Source organism: Brassica napus, chromosome A3 (genome assembly GCF_020379485.1).
Source record: "Brassica napus cultivar Da-Ae chromosome A3, Da-Ae, whole genome shotgun sequence".
NCBI lineage: Eukaryota > Viridiplantae > Streptophyta > Magnoliopsida > Brassicales > Brassicaceae > Brassica > Brassica napus.
The window spans coordinates 15,906,421-15,926,984 of NC_063436.1; the positions used below are offsets into that span (position 1 = coordinate 15,906,421).

The window sequence follows — 20,564 nt, forward strand, 5'->3', positions numbered from 1 at the left end:
TTCGCTGAAAGGCTTTTTAGACAGTTGTGTTCATAAATATAGTCTTTCATAATAAGATTGTCTTCAAGAAACCAAAAGTTACAACCAATAATAGATCATAACCAATTTATTACATGTCTTAACATAAAAGTAAAAGGAAACAAAGACTTTAAAAGATCAGCAACACAACGATATCTCTGTCTACTTATTTTGAGTATCCTTAGACATGATCACAAGAGTAGACGAAACTTCCATACCACTAATGTTACCTTGAATATTATCAAGCATGTCCATCATCTTACCTTCATACTCCTCAAGCTCCTCAAGGGAAAGCTCTTCAATGGGCTTGTCGAACCTCTCTTCTCCACCAGCAGTTTCAAGCTGATGCTCAAAATCTTCCCCTCGCTTCTTCTCAGCTTCAACTTGCTCCATGATCGAGTTGAGACGTTTGCATATCCTCTTCTCTTGCCTAGCCCGGTTGCCTCTACCGTTGCCTGATGTCTCACAGCTATCCGAGTCTTCTGACTCGTTGTTGTAACGCTCTGCAACCAGTTCAAAGCTCGGACTCCCATAGGGGTAAGGTTTGTTTCCGGGAGAGAAGACCATGATACCAACCTCGGCGTTGCACAGAGTCGCAAGCTCACCAGCTTTCTTGAACAAACCAAGTCTACGTTTTGAAAACGTGACTTGCTTTGTGTTTGTGTCTTGCACTTTCTCCATCTTAATCTTTCTCCTACCCATTTTTTTTTCTTTTGTTTATGTTTTTAAGTTATTGATTTGATTTGTTTTGCAGTCATTTCTTTATGTATTTATAGTAGTGAATGTGTGAAGGGTTTTCATTGAGCCTCATCATCATATTCAAGAGTAGTTTAAGAAAGTCAATTTTGCATAGATACATACTTAGAATGGTCATTGGTAAAATCTTTAACTGCCTTATTAGAGCATTGAATTGTTTCTATGTCTTCAATCAATATCCTTGGATATTTGACTATTGTTAGTATTTTTTTTTACTAGTGGACCTTATTATTAAATTGTAGTTTGGACTACTAAAGAGAAAGTTACTATGCTGACAAAAAAAATACATTATTACCAAACTAATTTCCTTACAACCAAAAACAATAAAGATGGTCTCAGCAAAAAACCAAAACTTCTGTATATGATTCCTTTTTCAGTACTAAATATATTCTGGAAAAGCAAATTTAGGTATAATATAATCTATTTGTATCATTCATCACTTATTCATTTTGTAAAAATACAACTGGAGATATTTTTAGTTTAAAACTTCTATATTTGTCTAGTTCCAATTATATAGTTGGAACTTTCTAATCACGACGCTGACCGAATCAGCGGATAGGGTATATAAAAAATATTTCTAGTCATAAAATCTTTAAATATTTAATTTATAATTTCTATTTTTATTTATTTCATTTACACAAATTAAAATGAGGTAATTTCTCGGCAGATTTTTGGACCTTTCAAGAACGAATAAGTTTGCCCCGTCATCATGGAAAAAATGAAGATTTTTTTGTCTGCGTCGATGTTTTTCCAAGTGTTGGCGCCGAGACTTCTTTTCTAAAAGTGTCTTTTTTTGTTTTATTTTGATTGTTTTTTCAAAATTTCTAAAGATATTTTGTTTTCTTCCGGTTTTTATTATTGGAACTATATTCTTTTTGATCCGATCTTCGATGTAATGATTATTATAGGTTGTTCGACAAATTTATCCCAAAATTTTTATCTTTATCTGGACATCTTTTATTCTGTAGATAACGAACGCGATTGCAACATCTTTAGGATGCGGAAAAGTACTTCGGTTAATAAAATACACAGAGCAAGATTATTTTGTAATCAATATATTGTCAAAATCCAATATAATTTCTGTGTAGATTTCATCATTGATTACTTCTGAAATCATATTGTCACATCATATTTGTTAATGGTTTAGATGTGTTTTTCAAGATTTTTTTTGTTCTTGATGCAATGTATATTATCAATTTCTTTATTATTGTACAGTATAAACTCTACAAATTAATACTCGATAAATTAATAAACACCATAAATTAATAAATTTCTCCGGTCTCGAGTTGGTATGGTTTAAAATATGATAAAAGTTTATAAAATAATAAAACAATAAATTTTCAGAAAATCCTATGTAAATATATGGTCTCATTAAAATTATAAATTATACATTTTATAAGAGTGCAAACCAACCATTATATTTTTTTTTATTCACAATAGAATTATCTTTATATTTTTTTAAGATTAAATTTATTTTGATGAGATCTAGCAAAATTGTATCTAAAATCACATTTAAATTCTATGAAAAATATTTCATATACACCAAATAATATAATAAAACTAATATAGGTGTTGAATTTCAAAATATTAATTAATGTATATACACTAAAATCAAATATTTTTCTTATTTTAGGAAATATATTTTTTAAATAGAAAAATCTAAAAAGAAACTTTCTGTAAATTAATAACTATATAAAGTAATAAAATATTAAAGTCCCAACATTATTAATTTATAGAGTTTTCGTTGTATATTGAATAAGAAAAAATTTATACGAAAAAGGAGAGGTAGGTTTCATGGGGTTTAAACTTTAAACCGTTAGAAGGGCAGTTTATCCCACAAACCAAACAACATATCAATCTCAATCCGGTTCTACGTTTCACTATCAGTAGTGTTAATTTTTATTGTGGACACCAAATGTCTTTAGAGCACTTCTATTTTTTTTAATGAATATTAAATTTATTCAAGACAAAAAAAAAACAGTTTTGTACAATAGAGGTGCCACTTATAATTGAAATTTTTTGAGCTATTTTAGAAAAAAAAAATCATTCTTTGTCTTCATCTTGATACAAACCATACTCCTATGGCTTTGCTGTATTTTCCATTCGCACACCCCCGAAGAGAATCAATGCGATTCCGGACCAGTTTATCAATATCCTTGACAAGTTGTGTAGGGAGTTGAGGGTTTCACCATGCCTTCTGCAGTTTCTTTCTCTCCAGATAGAGTAAAGGACCGCTTGGAATGTGTATCGGATGAGGAACAATGTTGTGTTGTCCTGATTTGTGTTAATCAAAATCTCAAGAAGCTGATTCCAGTTGCTCGTGTATCGCGATACAATGAATTTTTGCATCAGCCCTTTCCAAACTGTTTCAGAGTAGACACATTCAAAAAATAAGTGGTTCCTCGTTTCCACTTGACCTTGACAGAGAACACAAGTAGCATCTCCTTGTGGATTCCATTTTAACATTCTCTCCCCTGTAGAAAGCTTATCTCGGACTGCAAGCCAAACAATCATGGAGAATTTTGGAGTAGCAGCAGAAAACCATACTCCCTTAGACCAATTAACTACCAGACCAGGAGTTCGAAGTATTTGCCACGTCTGGCCAGTACTAAACTCTCTGTTATAGCTATCTCCTAGGCCCTTCCACAGTCTGATATCATCATTCTGATCCAGGCCTTGGTTTCACAGCTTCAGTATCTATTTTTCGATGTTGATCAGCAAAAAAGAACGATGATTCCTTCTAGGATACTGAAGAACAGCCAACTCCACAGTGATGTTAAATATTGAGTCCAAGATCAATACAGCCTCGAGAACCAGTCATGTCGAAAATTCTACCCAATAGTGACCAAACATCAAACCAAAAAGATGTCTGAGCTCCATTGTTGACCTCAACCCTAGTTAGCGCTTGTGCCGTAGTTCGATATTTAAGAATCTTTTTCCAAAGCCATGACCCCAAAGAGCTTTTTGAGTTAACATTCCAAAACGAGCCTTTTCGTATGAGATAGTGGTGAATCCAATCGACCCATAGATATTTAGCCGATAATATTCTTCATATCAGTTTCTTCCAGCGGACGTAACTGTAGACAGAGGAGTATCAAAACATTTAAAAAAAAAGTTTTATAAAGTGCAGGAGAGAGAAGAGAAACGAGATGACTGCATAAAGAATTTAACACACTTATAAGAACTCTTTGACACCACCTGTCAATTTCTAATTACTCCTTTAATTATCAGATAAAAACTCATTAAAATAAAAATATATTGGGTTGAGATGCCTAATTTGAGTATGAGACAATAAGAACATTAATGCAGGTCTCCTAGGGTGGAGTTCTTATAAGATATTTCTCTTAGTTTTTAACTAAGAAAAACTAAGAGACATCTCTTATGTGTTCCAGGAAAGTATGAACCTCTTTTTCTGGTTTCTGGTTAGTGAGGCCTAGCTAGAGAGTGAAACTATATGTTTCAAAGAGTCTCTCTCTGGTGTATGGTAATCTTAATCACATTGTTTGTATCCTCTTTGTGTCGTCCAACAAATAAACAAGGGTTTTTGTAAGAACACACCTTTGACCTACCCATGTATGTGTGTTTGTTATTTGGTTTGAATCAAGTTATGTATCACTGTGTTTATATGTATCTCTAATATACTAGAAGAATTAGCCCAAGAATCAACAGTGTCCAGATATTTGCCTTTAATTTTTTTTTCCAAATTTGTGTTTGTTTGTTTGTTTCTTAATTAATCGTTTTTTTCTGACATCAAATCAAAACTTGATTGTTGGTTTGCTTTTCTGATTGTGAGATGGATCAAGCCTGCTAGTGACTCGTGGGTGGCCGTGTGCGTTTACTCTGTTTCCTTTTCTTTTTATAGGGAAGGGAGTTGTCGTTGATGAGTAAAACCAAAACACTAAAACACAGAGACATATTTGATCAAACCAAATAACAAACATAGATTAGAGATACATATAAACACAGAGATACATAATTTGATTCAAACCAAATAACAAACACACATACATGGGTGGGTCAAAGGTGTGTTCTTACAACAACCCTTGTTTATTTGTTGGACGACACAAAAAGGATACAAACAGCGTGATTAAGATTACCATACACCGGAGAGAGATTATTTGAAACGTATAGTTTCACTCTCTAGCTAGGCCGCACTAACCGAAAACCAGAAAAAGAGGTTCATACTTTCCTGGAACACATTCTTCTGATTAATCATTAGTACATGAACACGATATCTACCCTGAGGTATTGAAAAAGAGAAAGAAGAGATCATCAGAATATTTTTGATGAAAAGAATAACTTTGAAACGCTGTCTTTAAGCTGATGTTAATGTAAAGAAAAACTTACTGGTTTTATCTTGTACCTCCAATATGGGTGAGGAAAAGCAAGCTCAAAGCCGCCAGGTGCAACTGGGCAGTGGTTCGTACAATCACAGAGTTCGTAACCCCTTCTCGAAGACTGAAGTAGCTCTGATTCTCCCTCTAGAACCATACTTGCTGATACCGTTGTAGCAGATGCGATGCTTTTGGCTGGTCGGACCAAATATATTTATCAAGAAAAAAATATACTGGAAAAAGTTGTGTTGAAACTTGAAACTTAAACATCATCAAAATAAACATACGTGTAACAGCGGTTATCCTAAAGACTGGATTATCGTTAACAGTAGCGTTAAATGGAAAGAGCTCCACTTTACTGACATTAACGCCATTAGTTATCGGTACGTTTTGGAATTCCGCAAAAGCTGAAATGAAACAAGGAGAAGAAAGAAAGAGAGAAAAAATTTGGTAAAAGTTTTAAAACATGAGGCAATAATAACAAACTGATAATAGTGGTAGAGGTTTTAATATTAAAATGCAGTGACGTATAAGCACTAGATTAAAATCTTAGCCTGCTGTTATATCCAGGAGACATTTTCAAACGGAAATCCTTTGCAAGTGAGAAAACTTGCGTTGCTGCTCGCATATATTTTTACAAATTTGCTACGGACTTGCATGATCAATTCTCTAGCTATGGCAAAAAAAAAACATATTTTTAGTTAACTTAACTAACCATTGGCGTGAAAAAAGAAAAAGGCGCACATGTCTGGCGACGGAAGACTTGGGTCGTCAAGTCCTAATTCAACAGCATATTCTCCCTGAGATATTAAAGAGAGAAAGAAGGGTGTCGTGTTAGATCATCAGGAACCATAGCCAATTGGTTTGAAATATAGTAGCTACTATGGAATATATATATATATATATATATATATATTTATGGATAAAAACGATTATGAATAAACTGGCACAACCGAAAGGAAAAGGCGGCCTGGGCTTACGGGATTTTGAAAGTTTCAACGATGCCTTCTTAGGAAAGCTTAGTTGGAGAATTATAAACAACCCTCAAGGTCTACTGGGGCAAGTCCTTCTCGGAAAGTATTGTCCGGAAGGAAACCTACTAGAATGTCAGAACAGATCATCAGAATCTCATGGATGGAAAAGCATCTTAATTGGTCGTGATCTGATCAAAAGAAACTCAGGCTGGCTGGTGGGAGATGGAAAGCATATCGACCTATGGCAGGACCCTTGGCTGAGCACGACAAAAGTGGAACAACTTATGGGACCAGCTCCCGAAAACTCTCAAACTTGCAAAGTCTCAACTCTGTTCCTTCCTAATTCGACAGATTGGGACTTAAGGAAAATTAGAGAAATCTGCCCAGACGCAGAAGAACAGATTCTACAGATTAAAACAAGCAAGAAAGGAGCTGAGGACAAGTTGTGCTGGATGGGAACAAAGGATGGTGAGTATTCCACTAAGTCAGGATATTATGCTGCTTTTAAAGAAGCAAACAATCCAGACTGGGAGATGGAGGGGAACTGGAATCAGGAAGTGTGGAACTTACAAACCTCACCAAAGATCAAAATGCTCATTTGGAAGGCACTGAGAGGAGCACTCCCGGTGGGCACCACGCTGCAAGAGAGACACATGCCTATCGACGCCCGGTGTAAACGCTGTGGTAACCCTGAATCTATCATTCATCTTTTCTTTCAATGTGAGTTTGCAAAAGCACTTTGGAACTCTGCTCCTTTCACGGGAGACATTGATCTTAGCGGAATGGTAGATTTAAGAGAGACTTGGAACCTCATAAGGTCGAAACCTTGCTTGCCACCAACGGGTATCTCAAGAGGCCACCTAGCTCCATGGATTATGTGGGAAGTCTGGACTGCAAGAAACAAGCTCATGTTCTCCAACCTGATATTGAAAACAGAGGATTCTCTGTCTAGAGCAATTATGATGGCACGCGAGTGGCAAGACGGACAGGTCACAACGGAGAAGACGAAACGGATGAGTAGACCACATCCTCAGGCTACCTTTCAGACCACCCTTAAAACGGATGCGGCGTGGAATGCAACCTCTCGACGAGCAGGAATGGGCTGGACACTAACGCAAAATGATGAAACCGCATCCTTCGCTGCGATTGAGAACAATGTGAGCTCACCTTTATTGGCTGAAGGACTCGCTCTAAGAGAAGCTCTCCTCAAAATCTGCAACCGTGGTATTGTGAGCTTGAGTATCCAATCGGACTCAAAAACTCTAATCAACAGCATTATCAACAGGAGCCCGGCGCCGGAGCTCTATGGTGTAGTAGCTGATATCTTATGTATTTCTGCTGCGTTTGAATCTGTTTCTTTTAGATGGATTCCTAGGGAAGAAAACACAAACGCTGATCTGCTTGCAAAGCAGGTTTTAAGTGTAAATGAGGCTTTTATGGCCTCTACCTAACTCTAAATGAATGAATGAAGTAGTGTTTCAAAAAAAAAAACGATTATGATATTCTTCATCTAAAGCTAGTGTTAATGCATGTATGTACAGAAAAACTTACTGATCGATAATTACTTTGTGCGAAGTTTAGGTTAGCTAAAGTAAGCACAAAGGGGCCAGGCTCAATAGGACATTTTGTTATATCACAGATGTTAAAGTAGTTTTGAACCCATAAAGGACTAATGAGGCCTCTGCGTCCAAAAGTCACATGAAACCATCTCCCTGTGAGGTCTCGGGCTGCTCACACCAAAGATATTTTATCAAGAGAAGTATTTTAAAATTTTTGGAAAAGTTAAAACAAACTGTAATTGAAAATCATCAAAATAACGAAAAGATAATTACATAATACATAGATGTAACACCGGTTATCTTAAATATTGGATTATCGTTATATTTAATCGGATACGGAATTATCTCCACTTTAGTGATATTAACGACACCAGTAAATAAAGGGCGGTGGCAGTTAGAGAATTCGATGGCTGTGCCCAAAGCAGCTGGTAAGAAAAAGAGGGAAACAAAGAGAAGTAAAGGCTGGACGTGAGATATCGCCATGGATTTTTGGCTTCTATATACTTAGCCAGTCGAGAGATATACTTTTTTTTCTTGTTTGTATACGTGTTCTGCTTTACACACATGCCTTCTAATTTGGGAAATTACCACAAATACCACATTCATAGTACCACTTTTCATGTTTACACTAACCACTTTTACCCTCACTTTTAATGAAGGGTAAAAGACAATTATACCCTTAGGGTTAACTAATATAGACTTAGGGTTTAGAGTTGAGGGGTGGGGTAGGGTTTTTGGAATGTAAAATTTAGGATTCTAATAAATATATAAATAAATATTTAAAAATATTTTAAAAAAAATTTAAAAATAATTTCAAACATAATTTTCGTTTTTCAAAAAGAAATTTGAAAAAAAAATAAAAAAAATTCGAAAAAAAAATTTCAAAAAAAAAGTTCATAAAAAAGTTCGAATTTGAAAAAGTATAATTCGAAAACATAAAAAAAAATTTTACTTTTTTTTTATTTTTTCATTTTATTTATTTTATTTTATTTAAATAATGATTTATTATATATATAAATAACAAGGGCATAAGAGTCTTTTGCCACTTAATGAAGAATGTATTTTTGAAAATGTCTCTTTAGTGGTGGTAAAAATGAAAAGTGGTACCATGAAAGTGGTAAACATGTAATTTCCCCTTCTAATTTATAGGCAGCTGAATTATATTAGTTTTGCTGTTAAATAAAATGGTATTACATTCACGTTATGCATATTTTATCTTTAACACATAAAACAATAACAAACTTATAAATCAGTTAAAAAAAAACAATAACAAACTGATAATAACGATTAAGCTTTTTAGTTAAGAATGATGAACTTTAATATTAAAAAAAATTTGTTTGACCAAAAAGAATAAAATAAATAATATTATAAGTTTTCCAAAAATGAACGTTTAGTAATGATGCAAAAGCACTAAATAAAATTTCATCCCACCGCTTTATCTTAGAGACTTCTACAACTCATGAAGCTCTCAGCATCAAGTATAATTGGAAAACTTTATGCATATATTTTAGCAAAACTATTAAAAATACTCCTCAAAAGAGTTGACATTTTTCTAGTTTTAATCTTGCATCACACATGTGAATTTTTAATGCTAATTTGCTAAATTATTATTTTCTTTTTAAACAACAATTTATGCTCTCATAATAGATAGAGATTATAATTGGGATCTCAAATGATTACACCTATAGTTTAATAAGTACAATTAGATGGCAATAGCTTAGCAACACATGATTACACATTAGTTATCGTCTTTCTTCTAATATTAACCACTAGTCAATCATACAATCTGAAATATTTTACTTTACATTTCAAAAAACAATTCTTTAACTTTTTATAAGCAACTATATTTTTATTTAAATTTATCTTTAATAATATATATGTATATATTGGAAAGATTTTATAAATTCAGATAGTTATATTTTTTTAGTTAAAACATATTAAATCAAATTCTATAAAATTAAGAGAAAAATTTGTTAGGTATATAACTATCAAAACATAAAACAAATAACAATTCTAAAATTTGTAGATATTAAAAAGAAACTAAAAGTATTAAGATTAGGAAATTACAATTTTTCAAAAAACTGCATAAAACTTAAAAGAATTGTTTTACTAATAAAAATTACATAATTATAAAATATATAATTTGAAAATTATAACATGTTGTTATATTTTTTTTTACTATTATATTATTTATTGTTATATTAATAATGATCTATGATTTATTAATATATTCTACAAAATTTACCACTCAGTAGCACATAAAAGAATCTTTACTCGCATATAAGCTCTTGGTGTTCAACAATGTACTTGAGAAGAATCCGCAAGAACTGCCTTCTCACCTTGAAGCTACTTTGTGCCCGAGCTTTCCTTGATAGTGTAACTCTCTCCTTAACCTGAACACAGAAGTTACATCCTATCTCAGGGTAAGGTGTGGATCGCCTTGAGAGAAACCTCCGACTAATACAGCAGCATTTCTCTAAAAACTATACATATATACAACTTCACAAAAAAAAACACAGAAGCTACTAATCTCAGCAGTAGAGAGAGCAGGGAAATATCCAAGATATTTCATCGTGGCAGGTTCATAGCACTGAACTTTTTTGTCTGACTGTTTGACTCCTTCCTCGTGGAGAAATCTAAAGATTAAAGTCACAGAGACTTTATGATTTTTTTTTGTTAAGAGATAGTTTATGATTATTTGGGCTAATTCACAAGAAAAACAGATTCAACAGATAATTAGCTATCATAATACAGATATGAAATCAAAGTCCTAAACCAAACTAAACCGGAAAATATACAAAGATCGGCAGCTTAAATCTCCTATTACTCCAACACTATGGATGATAATGAGAATGAATCGAATGAAGAAGAACTCACATTAATGAAGCTATTCTCCTCCTTATCCTTCCCATGAGCCAATACTGATTCAATAAATCAAACATTGATTAGCTTATTCTACACAAAGGAACACGCATACTGAACCGGCGTTAAACAAAAAGTTTGAACCGGCTGGTTAATATTTTATCTAAATTTAGTTTCCTCTAGTTACTGTCAAACTTAAAAAAAATAAAGCGTTGGTTAATACTGGCGTTTGCTAAACCAAGGTTAAACCAACTTCTGAACCCGCTGGTTAAAATTTTATCTAAATTTGGTTTCCTCTAGTTACTGTCAAACTTAAAAAATAAAGCGTTGGTTAACAATAACATTGGCGTTTGCTAAACCGAGGTAAAACCAAAACTTTGAACCGGCTGGTTCATATTATATCTAAATCTGGTTTCCTCTAGTTACGGTCAAAAGTTAACCATTACTAAAGACAATAACATGTTTTGATTATCAACAAAAGAGTCATTGTTTGTCACACACTCCATGGATTTATATACGCAGCTCTATATCTTCTTCAGCCAAATTGCCCACTCTTTCACCCACCATGTACCGTTCATTGAAGACCAGTTGGTGAACGTAGATAACGACTTCACGTGTTAGCTTGACCATGAACCAAACCACTACCAAGGCAAACAACGCCGGCCATATAAGCCTCTCAACAGCTGAATTGACGCTTTCTTGATACCCAAGCAACGGAATCAGATACTTCACGAGCAGGTAAGGAAAGGAGAGTGTGATCAGAAGTGTGATTGCAATGGAACCGATCACTTCTCGAAGCAGCCACATCGAAGGAAGCCTATCAATTCCCACAGTTCTGATTCTTTCAAACTTTCTTCTCAATGCCTTGGTCGCAAACCGGTTGATTGGCGTGAGCATCGTCTGTGAGAGAAAGAAGGAGAAAGAGATACATTAGTTTGCTCTGCAAGAAAACTGAGTTATTGTTGAGATCCTCTTACCAGCAAGGCCCATATGTGAAGCACCACTACTCCTATCAGCCAATCTTGGAACAAGAAGTAGACAGGTGATTCGTCTAGTGGTACTCGTGTTGGTATAATGATCATAAGGTCGATTAGTAAACCGAGCAGTCCCGGTACGACAGTGATCTGTTAACCGGATTTTGCAAGTTAGACGTCATAATTTTCAAGTGTTTTACTAAAAAATGGAAGGTTTCTTTTCTTACCCAGATGAAGAAAAGCAACCCATTTCGTATATCTCTGAGAAGCACATCGATTCTTCCCTTGTGAATTTGATCATATGCAAAGCAAGTGAAGGTATAGATCTCTTCCAAGGTACTATATCCAATCCAAAAAGCACAAAGATCTACACACAATCACGAGAATTAAAAGCTTAGAGGCATGTAGAAGAAAGGTCTATAAGAAAACAAGATGAAGAAGAAAAATAACAACACACCGTCACGTTTGAGTCCAAAGTATCTTAGCATTAGGGAAGAGATGAACTCAAGGAAAACTCTCCCCAGCAAAATAGGTAAAGCCATGAAGGCTGTACTAACGATGAACAGACTCAAAGCAGCTAGCATCAACATCAGTACAATCCTCAGCAGAAACCTAATAGAGTAACTTATCAGAATCAATTCAATTTTTCTTTACTTAAAAGCCTGTTTGTATCAGTTGATTAATCACCTGTTATCTCTTTGGTCTTTAACATCGTCTTCATCATTCTGAGATCCGTGTAAAGTGACCATAGAGCCTTCAGCTAGGGAACAAAACAGAAGGAAACTTCTTGGTTGCATCACTGGTCTCACATTTTGATCCAAGTCCTCTCCTCTAGGCGCAACCAGCAAGAAATCACTCAGCTCAAGCCAAGAACTAACAGTGATAACCCACTTCTGAACTAAGAGTTCCACAGCTGGTTTGGTAAGTCCTATCAACCACTTGGGGGATGACATCAGCAGTCTGAAATAAACAAAGCGTGCACCCAAAGAAACCTTTTCGTCCATGATCCTGCGTTTTTGTTCAAGGTACAAGAAATTAGAACTGATACAAGGTAAAGGTTCAAAAGGGAAGCAAACGCATAAAAGCTTTACCATAACACAAGAGGGAAAAACGATGGACTGATAAGTGTAATTGCTCTAATTGGTAAGTGAAACATAATCACCAACGATACACAATGAGAAGCAAGCGCAAAGAGAGTGTAACCAAAGTTCATTTTGGTGATATCGTAGTCTGGATCTGTGACATCTACGAGATACCAAAAGGCTCGTTTATGAACAATCTGCCAAAACAAGCAGAAAATCAAATTAAAAAAAAAACAGATAAAAGAACAAGGTACCATTGTGATGATTAAACCTATTACCTCCTGTATACGTTTCATGAAAGACTCAGCAACAAACAAGCAAAGGGTACCAGCAACCCAACGTAAGGTCGTCATGCCGGGGAAGTCTGAAAGAGTCTCAAATCTCAGGAAAAAGCTCGTTCCAAACAAAGGGGAGGTGCAGATTTCGAGCCAATAGCCAATCATCCAAGGCACAACACCAATTTTGAAACACAATACGGAAGCTTCCTTAATAAAAATCCACAAGAGAGGTGGCAAGATCACTGCTATGTAGTGAAATCCCAAGGAAAACCACTTGACTATGGCTGGAAACGAGGTTTGACTTTGAAGGGCTTTGCAGGATTTTACAGAGAAATCCCAGAGAAGACATGGCAGTTTCAGTGCTGTGAAGTGAACTCCCAGAGAAACCCACCGGACTATGGCTGGAAATGGGATGAGAGGGAGAGTGAAGTAAGCAAAGCAAGTTGACAGCAGCGTCACGTATCCAAGCGTAACAGGAGAGTTTCCAAACAGAAAGCTGCCTCCAACAGTTGCTAATACAGCCCATCCAATCCAAACTGGCAGAAGAACAAAGAGGGTAGACACATATACGCTGATGGCAAGAAGCTGTTAAACAACAAAACACAACTTGTTACTACTCAGCAAGAAGAAAGACAGTAGAAATAGATGAAACACAACTTACAGCAAAGGCATCATCATCCAGAAAGAAGAGCAGCTCCCGGATAACCCCAAACTCATGAATCTCCGCGTGCACAATCGGTCTTTGAGGTTGGTCGAAGACGCGTCCGAGCTTACGGTGATACCAAACGCAAAGGATCGTCATATGCTTCCATAGCACCTCCACTACTCGGCCAAATCTCCTGACATCGACATCTCCTACTTCCGTCACCATAATAGTGGTCATCATAGTCATGAAAGACACCACAAGAATGGAGTATAACAGGCCAGGGTGCCAGTAAGCGAGTCGCCGAGACATCCAAGAATCATTCCGGGAGTGAGCAGCAGCAAGTTGTTGAGCCCAAGGATGGAAAGAAACGAAGTATGTGTTGAGGAGCATCACAGCAAGCCAAGGAACAATCAACTTGACAGCTCTCAGTAACACTTCAATCAGAAACTCCTTACAAGGAAGCCTCTCTGGAGCACTCTCGGAGTAAACTGGAACGTAAGAGTAGCTTCTTCCACATACCTGCCGTGGAAACAGAGAGAGAGAGTTTTAAGTATAGATAACGCTAAACCCTCTCCTAAAGGCTAAAGCTTGAACCTTTTTCACATAAAACTAAGCCAAAGCTAAAACCTTTATCAACAACAAAATCGAGAAGGGGAGAGCAAAAGATGACCTCGCATTGCTTGTATCCGCGGCGATTGAGCCAGATGAGGAGACAATCGTGGTGGACGTACTTGATTGAGCCTCGACACGAGCAGGGATGCATCAGCGGGTTTCCTGGTTTTTCCGGTGATCGACAAATCCGGCAGAGGTTTTCTTCGCCGTCTTCTTCTTGTTCCCCGTGCGAGAAACTCTGATCGGAGCCACCGAGCTGTGTCATCTCCGGCGAATCGCGCGAAACTCTTTTTTCGTCGTCGTCTCTCTTTCTTTCTTTCTTTCTATGCACTCTCTGAAAGCGGCAAACGCATATGTGAGTGAGATTATTAATTAAAGACAAAAGTAAAATTTATGAAAATTAAAATAATTGTAATATAGTAAGTATGATGCTTTTTGACTGCAAGTGGTGACTTTCTACGTTGATTCCTGTCAATTTTACGACGGAAAAAGTTCAATTACCACAGGTCAAAAAAAAATCCTTAACAAAGGTGAATTTTTCTGTGGAGGATGATACAACACATTAAGTCATTAATATGAATTAACTTATTTGTTTTAAAATACATTTTTTATATTTTGGATAATTTTCATTAATTTGTCATCATTATCTTACCTAGCTAATATCATTATCTAATTTAATAAATAAATCTAAAATTTAATACATAACAAAAGCTTTAGGGTTTATGCTGTAACAAAAGCTCAGAGATATTTTCATGCATCCATAACTCCTCGTTATTGCATCGTCAGGTGTACGTTTGGATACAAATTCATCGTGAAACGAAGTGATGTATATGCATAAAACGTTAAAAGTGTGGTGCTGAATGAACTAACACATGCACCAACTACGTTGGAGAGTGGATCTTTAGAGGAAAAATGAACCTGGTATTGTTTACTAATTACTAGTGTTGTGTAGTATATAGCATGGCTGCATGGGATCATCTTTGACCAAAATTTACCACACTTTAAATAAATTTACCACACATTTATCTACTCCATATTATATTTTTAAACGTTGTTATAGTGCATAGGATTTTGACTTGACTAACAAAGAACAAAATCGACGTATAACAGAGATAAAATCACGTCGTAACAAATTTGATTGGTAAACTAAAATCGAATAAATATTTGTTGATAATAATATAAAGCAAAATTACATATAAATAGCTTCTTATTAATGGGCCTGAATGCTAAGGGCCCATCTAAGAAAGTAATTACAGTATTTATTGATCGCCTTACGCTTTTACCTCCGACAAGGAAACGCTGTGTCGTCTTCGCCGGCGACGTTCAAAAGAGGCGGCAATGGAAGTGAAAAGGCCTAAAAAGAAAGAAAAAAAGGAGGGAAAATCAGAAAGAAAAAAAAAATGGAGAAGATAAAGAACTGGAAGCACAAACATGTCTTCCACATTTACCCTCCCACTTAAACCCAATCTCCACACACTTCATTCCTCTTTCTCAACAACTCCACCTAGGGGGTTTCTGTCTCCTTCTTCTTCCCTCGTAAGTTCCCTCGCTTTCTCTCTCTTGTGTCTTGTCGAATTAAATCATCAGTAGAGGAAGTGTTAAGGTGGGTTTAGTCTCTAGTTCCTAAATTGTGGACATCACTCTACTTAGTGAAGCCTAGGTTGTCTTAATTTTTCACAGTTCCATTGGTTTGTGTCTATGTGAGAATGCACTCTGTCTAATATATCTTCAATTGTTAATTAACTCTGATCTCTTCATGAAGCCTTCTCTTACCGTTGTTACTTGTTAGTGTTCTATTACTATGTATTAACTCTGGTCATTGCTGCAGTTGTTTTGTCGTAAAATTTGAAGATAATGTAGCCAGTCTCTGAAGGTTCAACTTCTACCTTATCTGGCTTCATGGATAGGAGAAGGAGAAGCCCTCTGATTCGTCGACCTCGTGATATAAAAGGGAGCTTGCATAGTTTCACTTTCATGCCACCCTCAAGTGAGAACTCTCTGAAACTGAAGCTTAAGCTTGGTGGTGGCCTTACTCGTACTATCCAAACCAACTCAGAGGCGGGTGTTTATACGGTAATATAAACTCTTAGTCTGTTAGTTATTGTTGAACTTGTTTTTTTTCTTTCCTAATTTTTTGAGACTGATGCAGGATAATGAGAGATGTGTTCAGAAAACTATGTATCTAAGAGAGATACATCAGTCCATGACCGAAAAGACCAAACGAGGTCTTAAAAAACGTTTGTTGGATCAAGAACAAGACAATGATGATGAGGAGATTAGATACCTCGTAAAGTTAAAGTCTAAAAGGCTCACAAGGGATTATCAGACAAACATGGAAGACGGAGAACATCTCTCATCAGACAAACATGCTGTAACTGAAAGGCATAAGCTGAAGATGGGAACGGTTGATTCGCTTGTGGAAGGATCAACAAGTGGACACGTTCCTACTACACGCACCCGGGCTCCCGTTGGGTCGGGTCCTCTTGAGTTTCCTGATGGCTTACCTTGCCCCTCTTCTAAAAGTGAGTTGCTCATTGTCCTCTTTTTAGCATATGACAAGCTGTGAATGCTGATTCTGTAAAACTTGAACAATTTCAGGACAAAAGCAAAAGCTGTCTGAGGTAGAGCAACAATCCAAGAAGGCTGAAGCTGCACAGAGACGAAGAATGCTGTCTGAAAAGGCTGCTCAAGAAGCTGAGGTTAAGTTCAATACTCCCTCCGTTTCTTTTTATTTGATGTTTTTGGAATTTGTGCACACAAATCAAAAAAATAAAAACATTTAATTCTATAGATTTTCTAAACAAAAACATCATCAGCTACCTAATTAACCATAATTCAACCAATTAGAAAAATAATCTGTAGAATATAATAAGTCATATAGCACAAAAATCAATAAATTTTTACATTGAAAGTTGAAAATATTTATGTAATTTGAAACAAAAAAAAAAGCTTTAAAACATCATCTACTAAAAAATAGAGGGAGAACATTTTTCTGAATAATGCCAAGACAGTCCTGTAACGGTCTAAGATCATCTTTGTCTTCTTCACCAGGCTGAAGCTATCAGGAAGATACTTGGGCAAGACTCAGGGAGAAAGAAGAAAGAGGAGAAGATTAAGAAACAACAAGAAGAACGAGCTCAGGTACTTGCATAGCTGATGATGACATTCTTATCTTTTGTCTCTATTTGTGTTAACTTCATCTTCACAGGAGAGAGCTACAAGAGCAAGCACACTCGCATCAAACACAATGAGATTAGTCATTGGTCCGAGTGGAACAACTTTGACATTTTCTGAAGACATTGGTCTTCCAGATATCTTCAAGCCAATCACCTGCAGGTAATGCAAGAATCTGAGTATAGTATATAGAATTATAGAAACCATATATGTGGAATGTGTGAGGTGTTAAGCTGTGTTTGTTTGTGTTGATCTTTCTTCAGTTATCCTCCTCCACGTGAGAAATGCGTGGGGCCAAACTGTGAGAACTCGTACAAGTACAGGGACTCGAAGTCGAAGCTACCACTATGCAGTCTCAGTTGTTACAAGGCTATGCAACAACCTTTGATTCATTGCTAATTGCTTAACAGAGTTTTGTTCAAAATGTATTATTAAACACGTAATTGTTTCTTTTAACATGCACAAACCTTCGCCTATTTCACTGAAACATTCATCACCAGCAAACCAATTCAATTGACGACAAATTTTGCTTAACAATGAAAGCTCGCACGGTTTAGCTTCTTGGGCCTCATTTTGTAGGCTTAATATTACATTACAGTTTCAAATATGGGCTCATTGAATAAAACATTAAGTATCAAAGAGAATTACATTTCGATTGTTAGATCCTTGGGCCTCAAATAACATCATCATTTCAAATTTTGGGCAGTAAGATAAATTAAATTAGAAAAAATAGTCGTTGAGTGCAATTATGGAGTTTTACTACTAAACTAAACACTTTTGTTTTTAATGTTACATATTAATATATAAATAATATGTTGAGTCGTAATAAGGTAAACTAAATTTTAAAAACAATATGATATTTACCACTAAATTACAACCACTTTTGTTTTTAGTGTTACATAATTAAGATATAAATAATATGTTGAGTTGTAGTAATGTAAACTAAATTTTAAAACTATATGAAATTTACCACTAAACTACAACCACTTTTGATTTAAATATTACATAATTAACATATAAACAACATGTTAAAACATAGTAAAATAAATTAAAACTAAAAAGATAATGTCGTTGTTGAGAATTGAACTCAAAATACCATGACCATAATGTGGGGATCTTACCACTATATTACAACCTTTTTAAAATTTTAAAATTATATATTTATTTTTTTGATAAAATTATATATTTAATAGATAAATAACCGTAATAAGGTAAATTAAATTTAAAAATATAGTATGACTGACAAGAATTGAACTCAAAACTAATTCCATGGCCACAAATGGAATTTTACCACTAAACGACAACCAATTTTGTTTTTAGTGTTACATAATTAATATATAAACAATATGTCAAGCTGTAGTAATGTAGATTAAAACTAAAAAGATAGTATTGCTATTGAGAATTGAACATTAACCTTAACTCGTGGACATGAACCCATCTTGGATATTAGCCACACTATTTTTTCTTTCCAATTCCACTCCAATGCTATGTTACACATTAACCAACCAGCTTGTGGTGGTCTCTGATGAGCCTACTAGATTAAGCTTTTTGATTTTAGTGGATTAGATTAAGCTTTTCGATTTTAGTGGACATTGAAGAAGAGTTAAATGTGAGATTTTTATGGTTGACTATTTGACATAACGAGGACGGTAGTGTTGGATTATTTATTTAATCTAAGAACTTGTAACCATAACGAACTCTAGTGATATACATATCAAATCCAAACTCACAATACAAAAGATATCAAAATCATATTCTTCATTTCTAACATCTAAAACATTATTTTTATAACACTCCTTGGATGCTCATCAAAAATATAGGGAAGAGAGTGGGAATATCCACTACGAGGATCGGTTAAAGAAAACAAGCTTTTTTTATCAATCATCTGTAAACATACGATTAATAGTAGATATGTTCAACTAAAATTCAATAAAGCAAACATGAAAAGAAAATGATCATCCCTAAATATATTAAAAGCAGACATGTTTTAATAGCTAATTTGGAATATTCCATATCAAGCATTGCTGCCTCATAGTCAATTGGACCCTGGTATTGTGAGACTCACGGTGTCCTCCAAAGCAGTGTGTTGAAATACCTCACGTAAGATTCTAAAAGATAAAAGGATGTGTGGTCACATCCCCTCTACAAAGCATTCACTAACAAACAATCTTTGACCAATTCATCTAGAGTAGGACTTCGAAGCATCCACACAGCACCCACATCATGCTTCTTTAAAATGTAATGTATTGAGAATTGAACATTAACCTTAACTTGGGGACATGAATCCATCTTGGACATGAGTCACACTATTGTTTTCCCTGATTCATGTCACAGTACACATTAACCAAGGAGCTTGTGGTGGTCTCTGATGAGCCTACTAGATTAAGCTATTTGATTTTAGTGGATTAGATTTAGTTTTTCGATTTTAGTGGACATTGAAAAAGGTTAAATGTGAGATTTGTGTGGTTGACATTGACATAACCAGGACCGTAGTGTTGGATTCTTTGTTTCATTTAATAACTTGTAATCATAACAAACTCTAGTGATTTTACATATCAAATCCAAACTCACAATACAAAAAATATCAAAATCATATTATTCATTTGTAACATCTAAAACATGATTTTGATAACACTCTTTGGATGCTCATCAAAAATATAGCAAAAAGAGTGGGAATATCCACTAAAAGGATCGGTTAAAAAAATCATTAGAAGTTTGTAACTAAGAAAAAGTTAGTTACTGATAACACTAATGATGTCTTACAATATGTAATTGATCAAATCAGAGACTGTGTTAAGTTTTTCCAAAGATGAATATATCAATATTATTGAAACTGAAATACTTTTTTGATATCTTTTAATTTTGCACTAATATTACAACTTGTGCTATTATGCATTACTTTTCATTTATAAATTAGCATAACAAACATATTTACTTACCCTAGTCATACGCTATATTTAAATGCACTCGTATCCTTCTTTAGTTACACTAATAACATACATCATCAAATGAACAAAAAGTCAATTTTAACTAGGAATAAAAATTGATCAAAAAAAAAAACTAGGAATAAAAAAAATCAATAATTTAATCAAAATTAAAATATTTATAACCATAAGATATTCTACATTAACTATTTATTTAAATTAGATATGTTGTCTACATCAAAAGATTCTATTGTTATATTAAAAGGTCTATTATTTTTGTAGTTTATTACATTTATAATGTCGTATTTTATTCTTTTTGACTTAGATTAAACCAAATGAGTAAACCACATATTTTTTACTGGAAATAGGTA

At 34.8% G+C, this 20,564-nt stretch overlaps 3 protein-coding genes across 4 annotated transcripts; 1 reads left to right on the forward strand and 2 right to left on the reverse strand.

The window, feature by feature from the left end:
* Positions 1 to 24: 24 nt before the first annotated feature.
* On the reverse strand, positions 25 to 1,171 carry LOC106439083 (agamous-like MADS-box protein AGL29). Its single transcript, XM_013880439.3, has one exon. The coding sequence runs from the start codon at positions 718 to 720 to the stop codon at positions 181 to 183; it is 540 nt and encodes a 179-aa protein (XP_013735893.1). The 5' UTR covers positions 721 to 1,171; the 3' UTR covers positions 25 to 180.
* Positions 1,172 to 10,867: 9,696 nt separating this feature from the next.
* On the reverse strand, positions 10,868 to 14,443 carry LOC106389042 (probable E3 ubiquitin ligase SUD1). The gene is made up of 9 exons (XM_013829225.3): positions 14,154 to 14,443; positions 13,499 to 14,002; positions 12,838 to 13,422; positions 12,569 to 12,756; positions 12,165 to 12,485; positions 11,935 to 12,089; positions 11,705 to 11,844; positions 11,481 to 11,627; positions 10,868 to 11,403 (listed from the first exon to the last, which is right to left on the reverse strand). The coding sequence occupies exons 1-9, from the start codon at positions 14,358 to 14,360 to the stop codon at positions 11,014 to 11,016; spliced, it is 2,637 nt and encodes an 878-aa protein (XP_013684679.2). The 5' UTR covers positions 14,361 to 14,443; the 3' UTR covers positions 10,868 to 11,013.
* Positions 14,444 to 15,313: 870 nt separating this feature from the next.
* LOC111214157 (INO80 complex subunit B-like) lies at positions 15,314 to 17,777 on the forward strand. 2 transcript variants are annotated; one of them, XM_022716490.2, is made up of 7 exons: positions 15,314 to 15,631; positions 15,924 to 16,153; positions 16,245 to 16,617; positions 16,694 to 16,794; positions 17,147 to 17,236; positions 17,304 to 17,431; positions 17,533 to 17,777. In XM_022716490.2, exons 2-7 carry the CDS (start codon positions 15,995 to 15,997, stop codon positions 17,666 to 17,668), a joined length of 987 nt encoding a protein of 328 aa, XP_022572211.2. In that variant the 5' UTR covers positions 15,314 to 15,631; positions 15,924 to 15,994; the 3' UTR covers positions 17,669 to 17,777. The 2 variants fall into 2 exon arrangements, with proteins under 2 accessions (XP_022572211.2, XP_022572210.2); XM_022716489.2 differs by having other exon boundaries at positions 15,326 to 15,631; positions 15,924 to 16,168.
* The last annotated feature ends 2,787 nt before the right edge of the window (positions 17,778 to 20,564 follow it).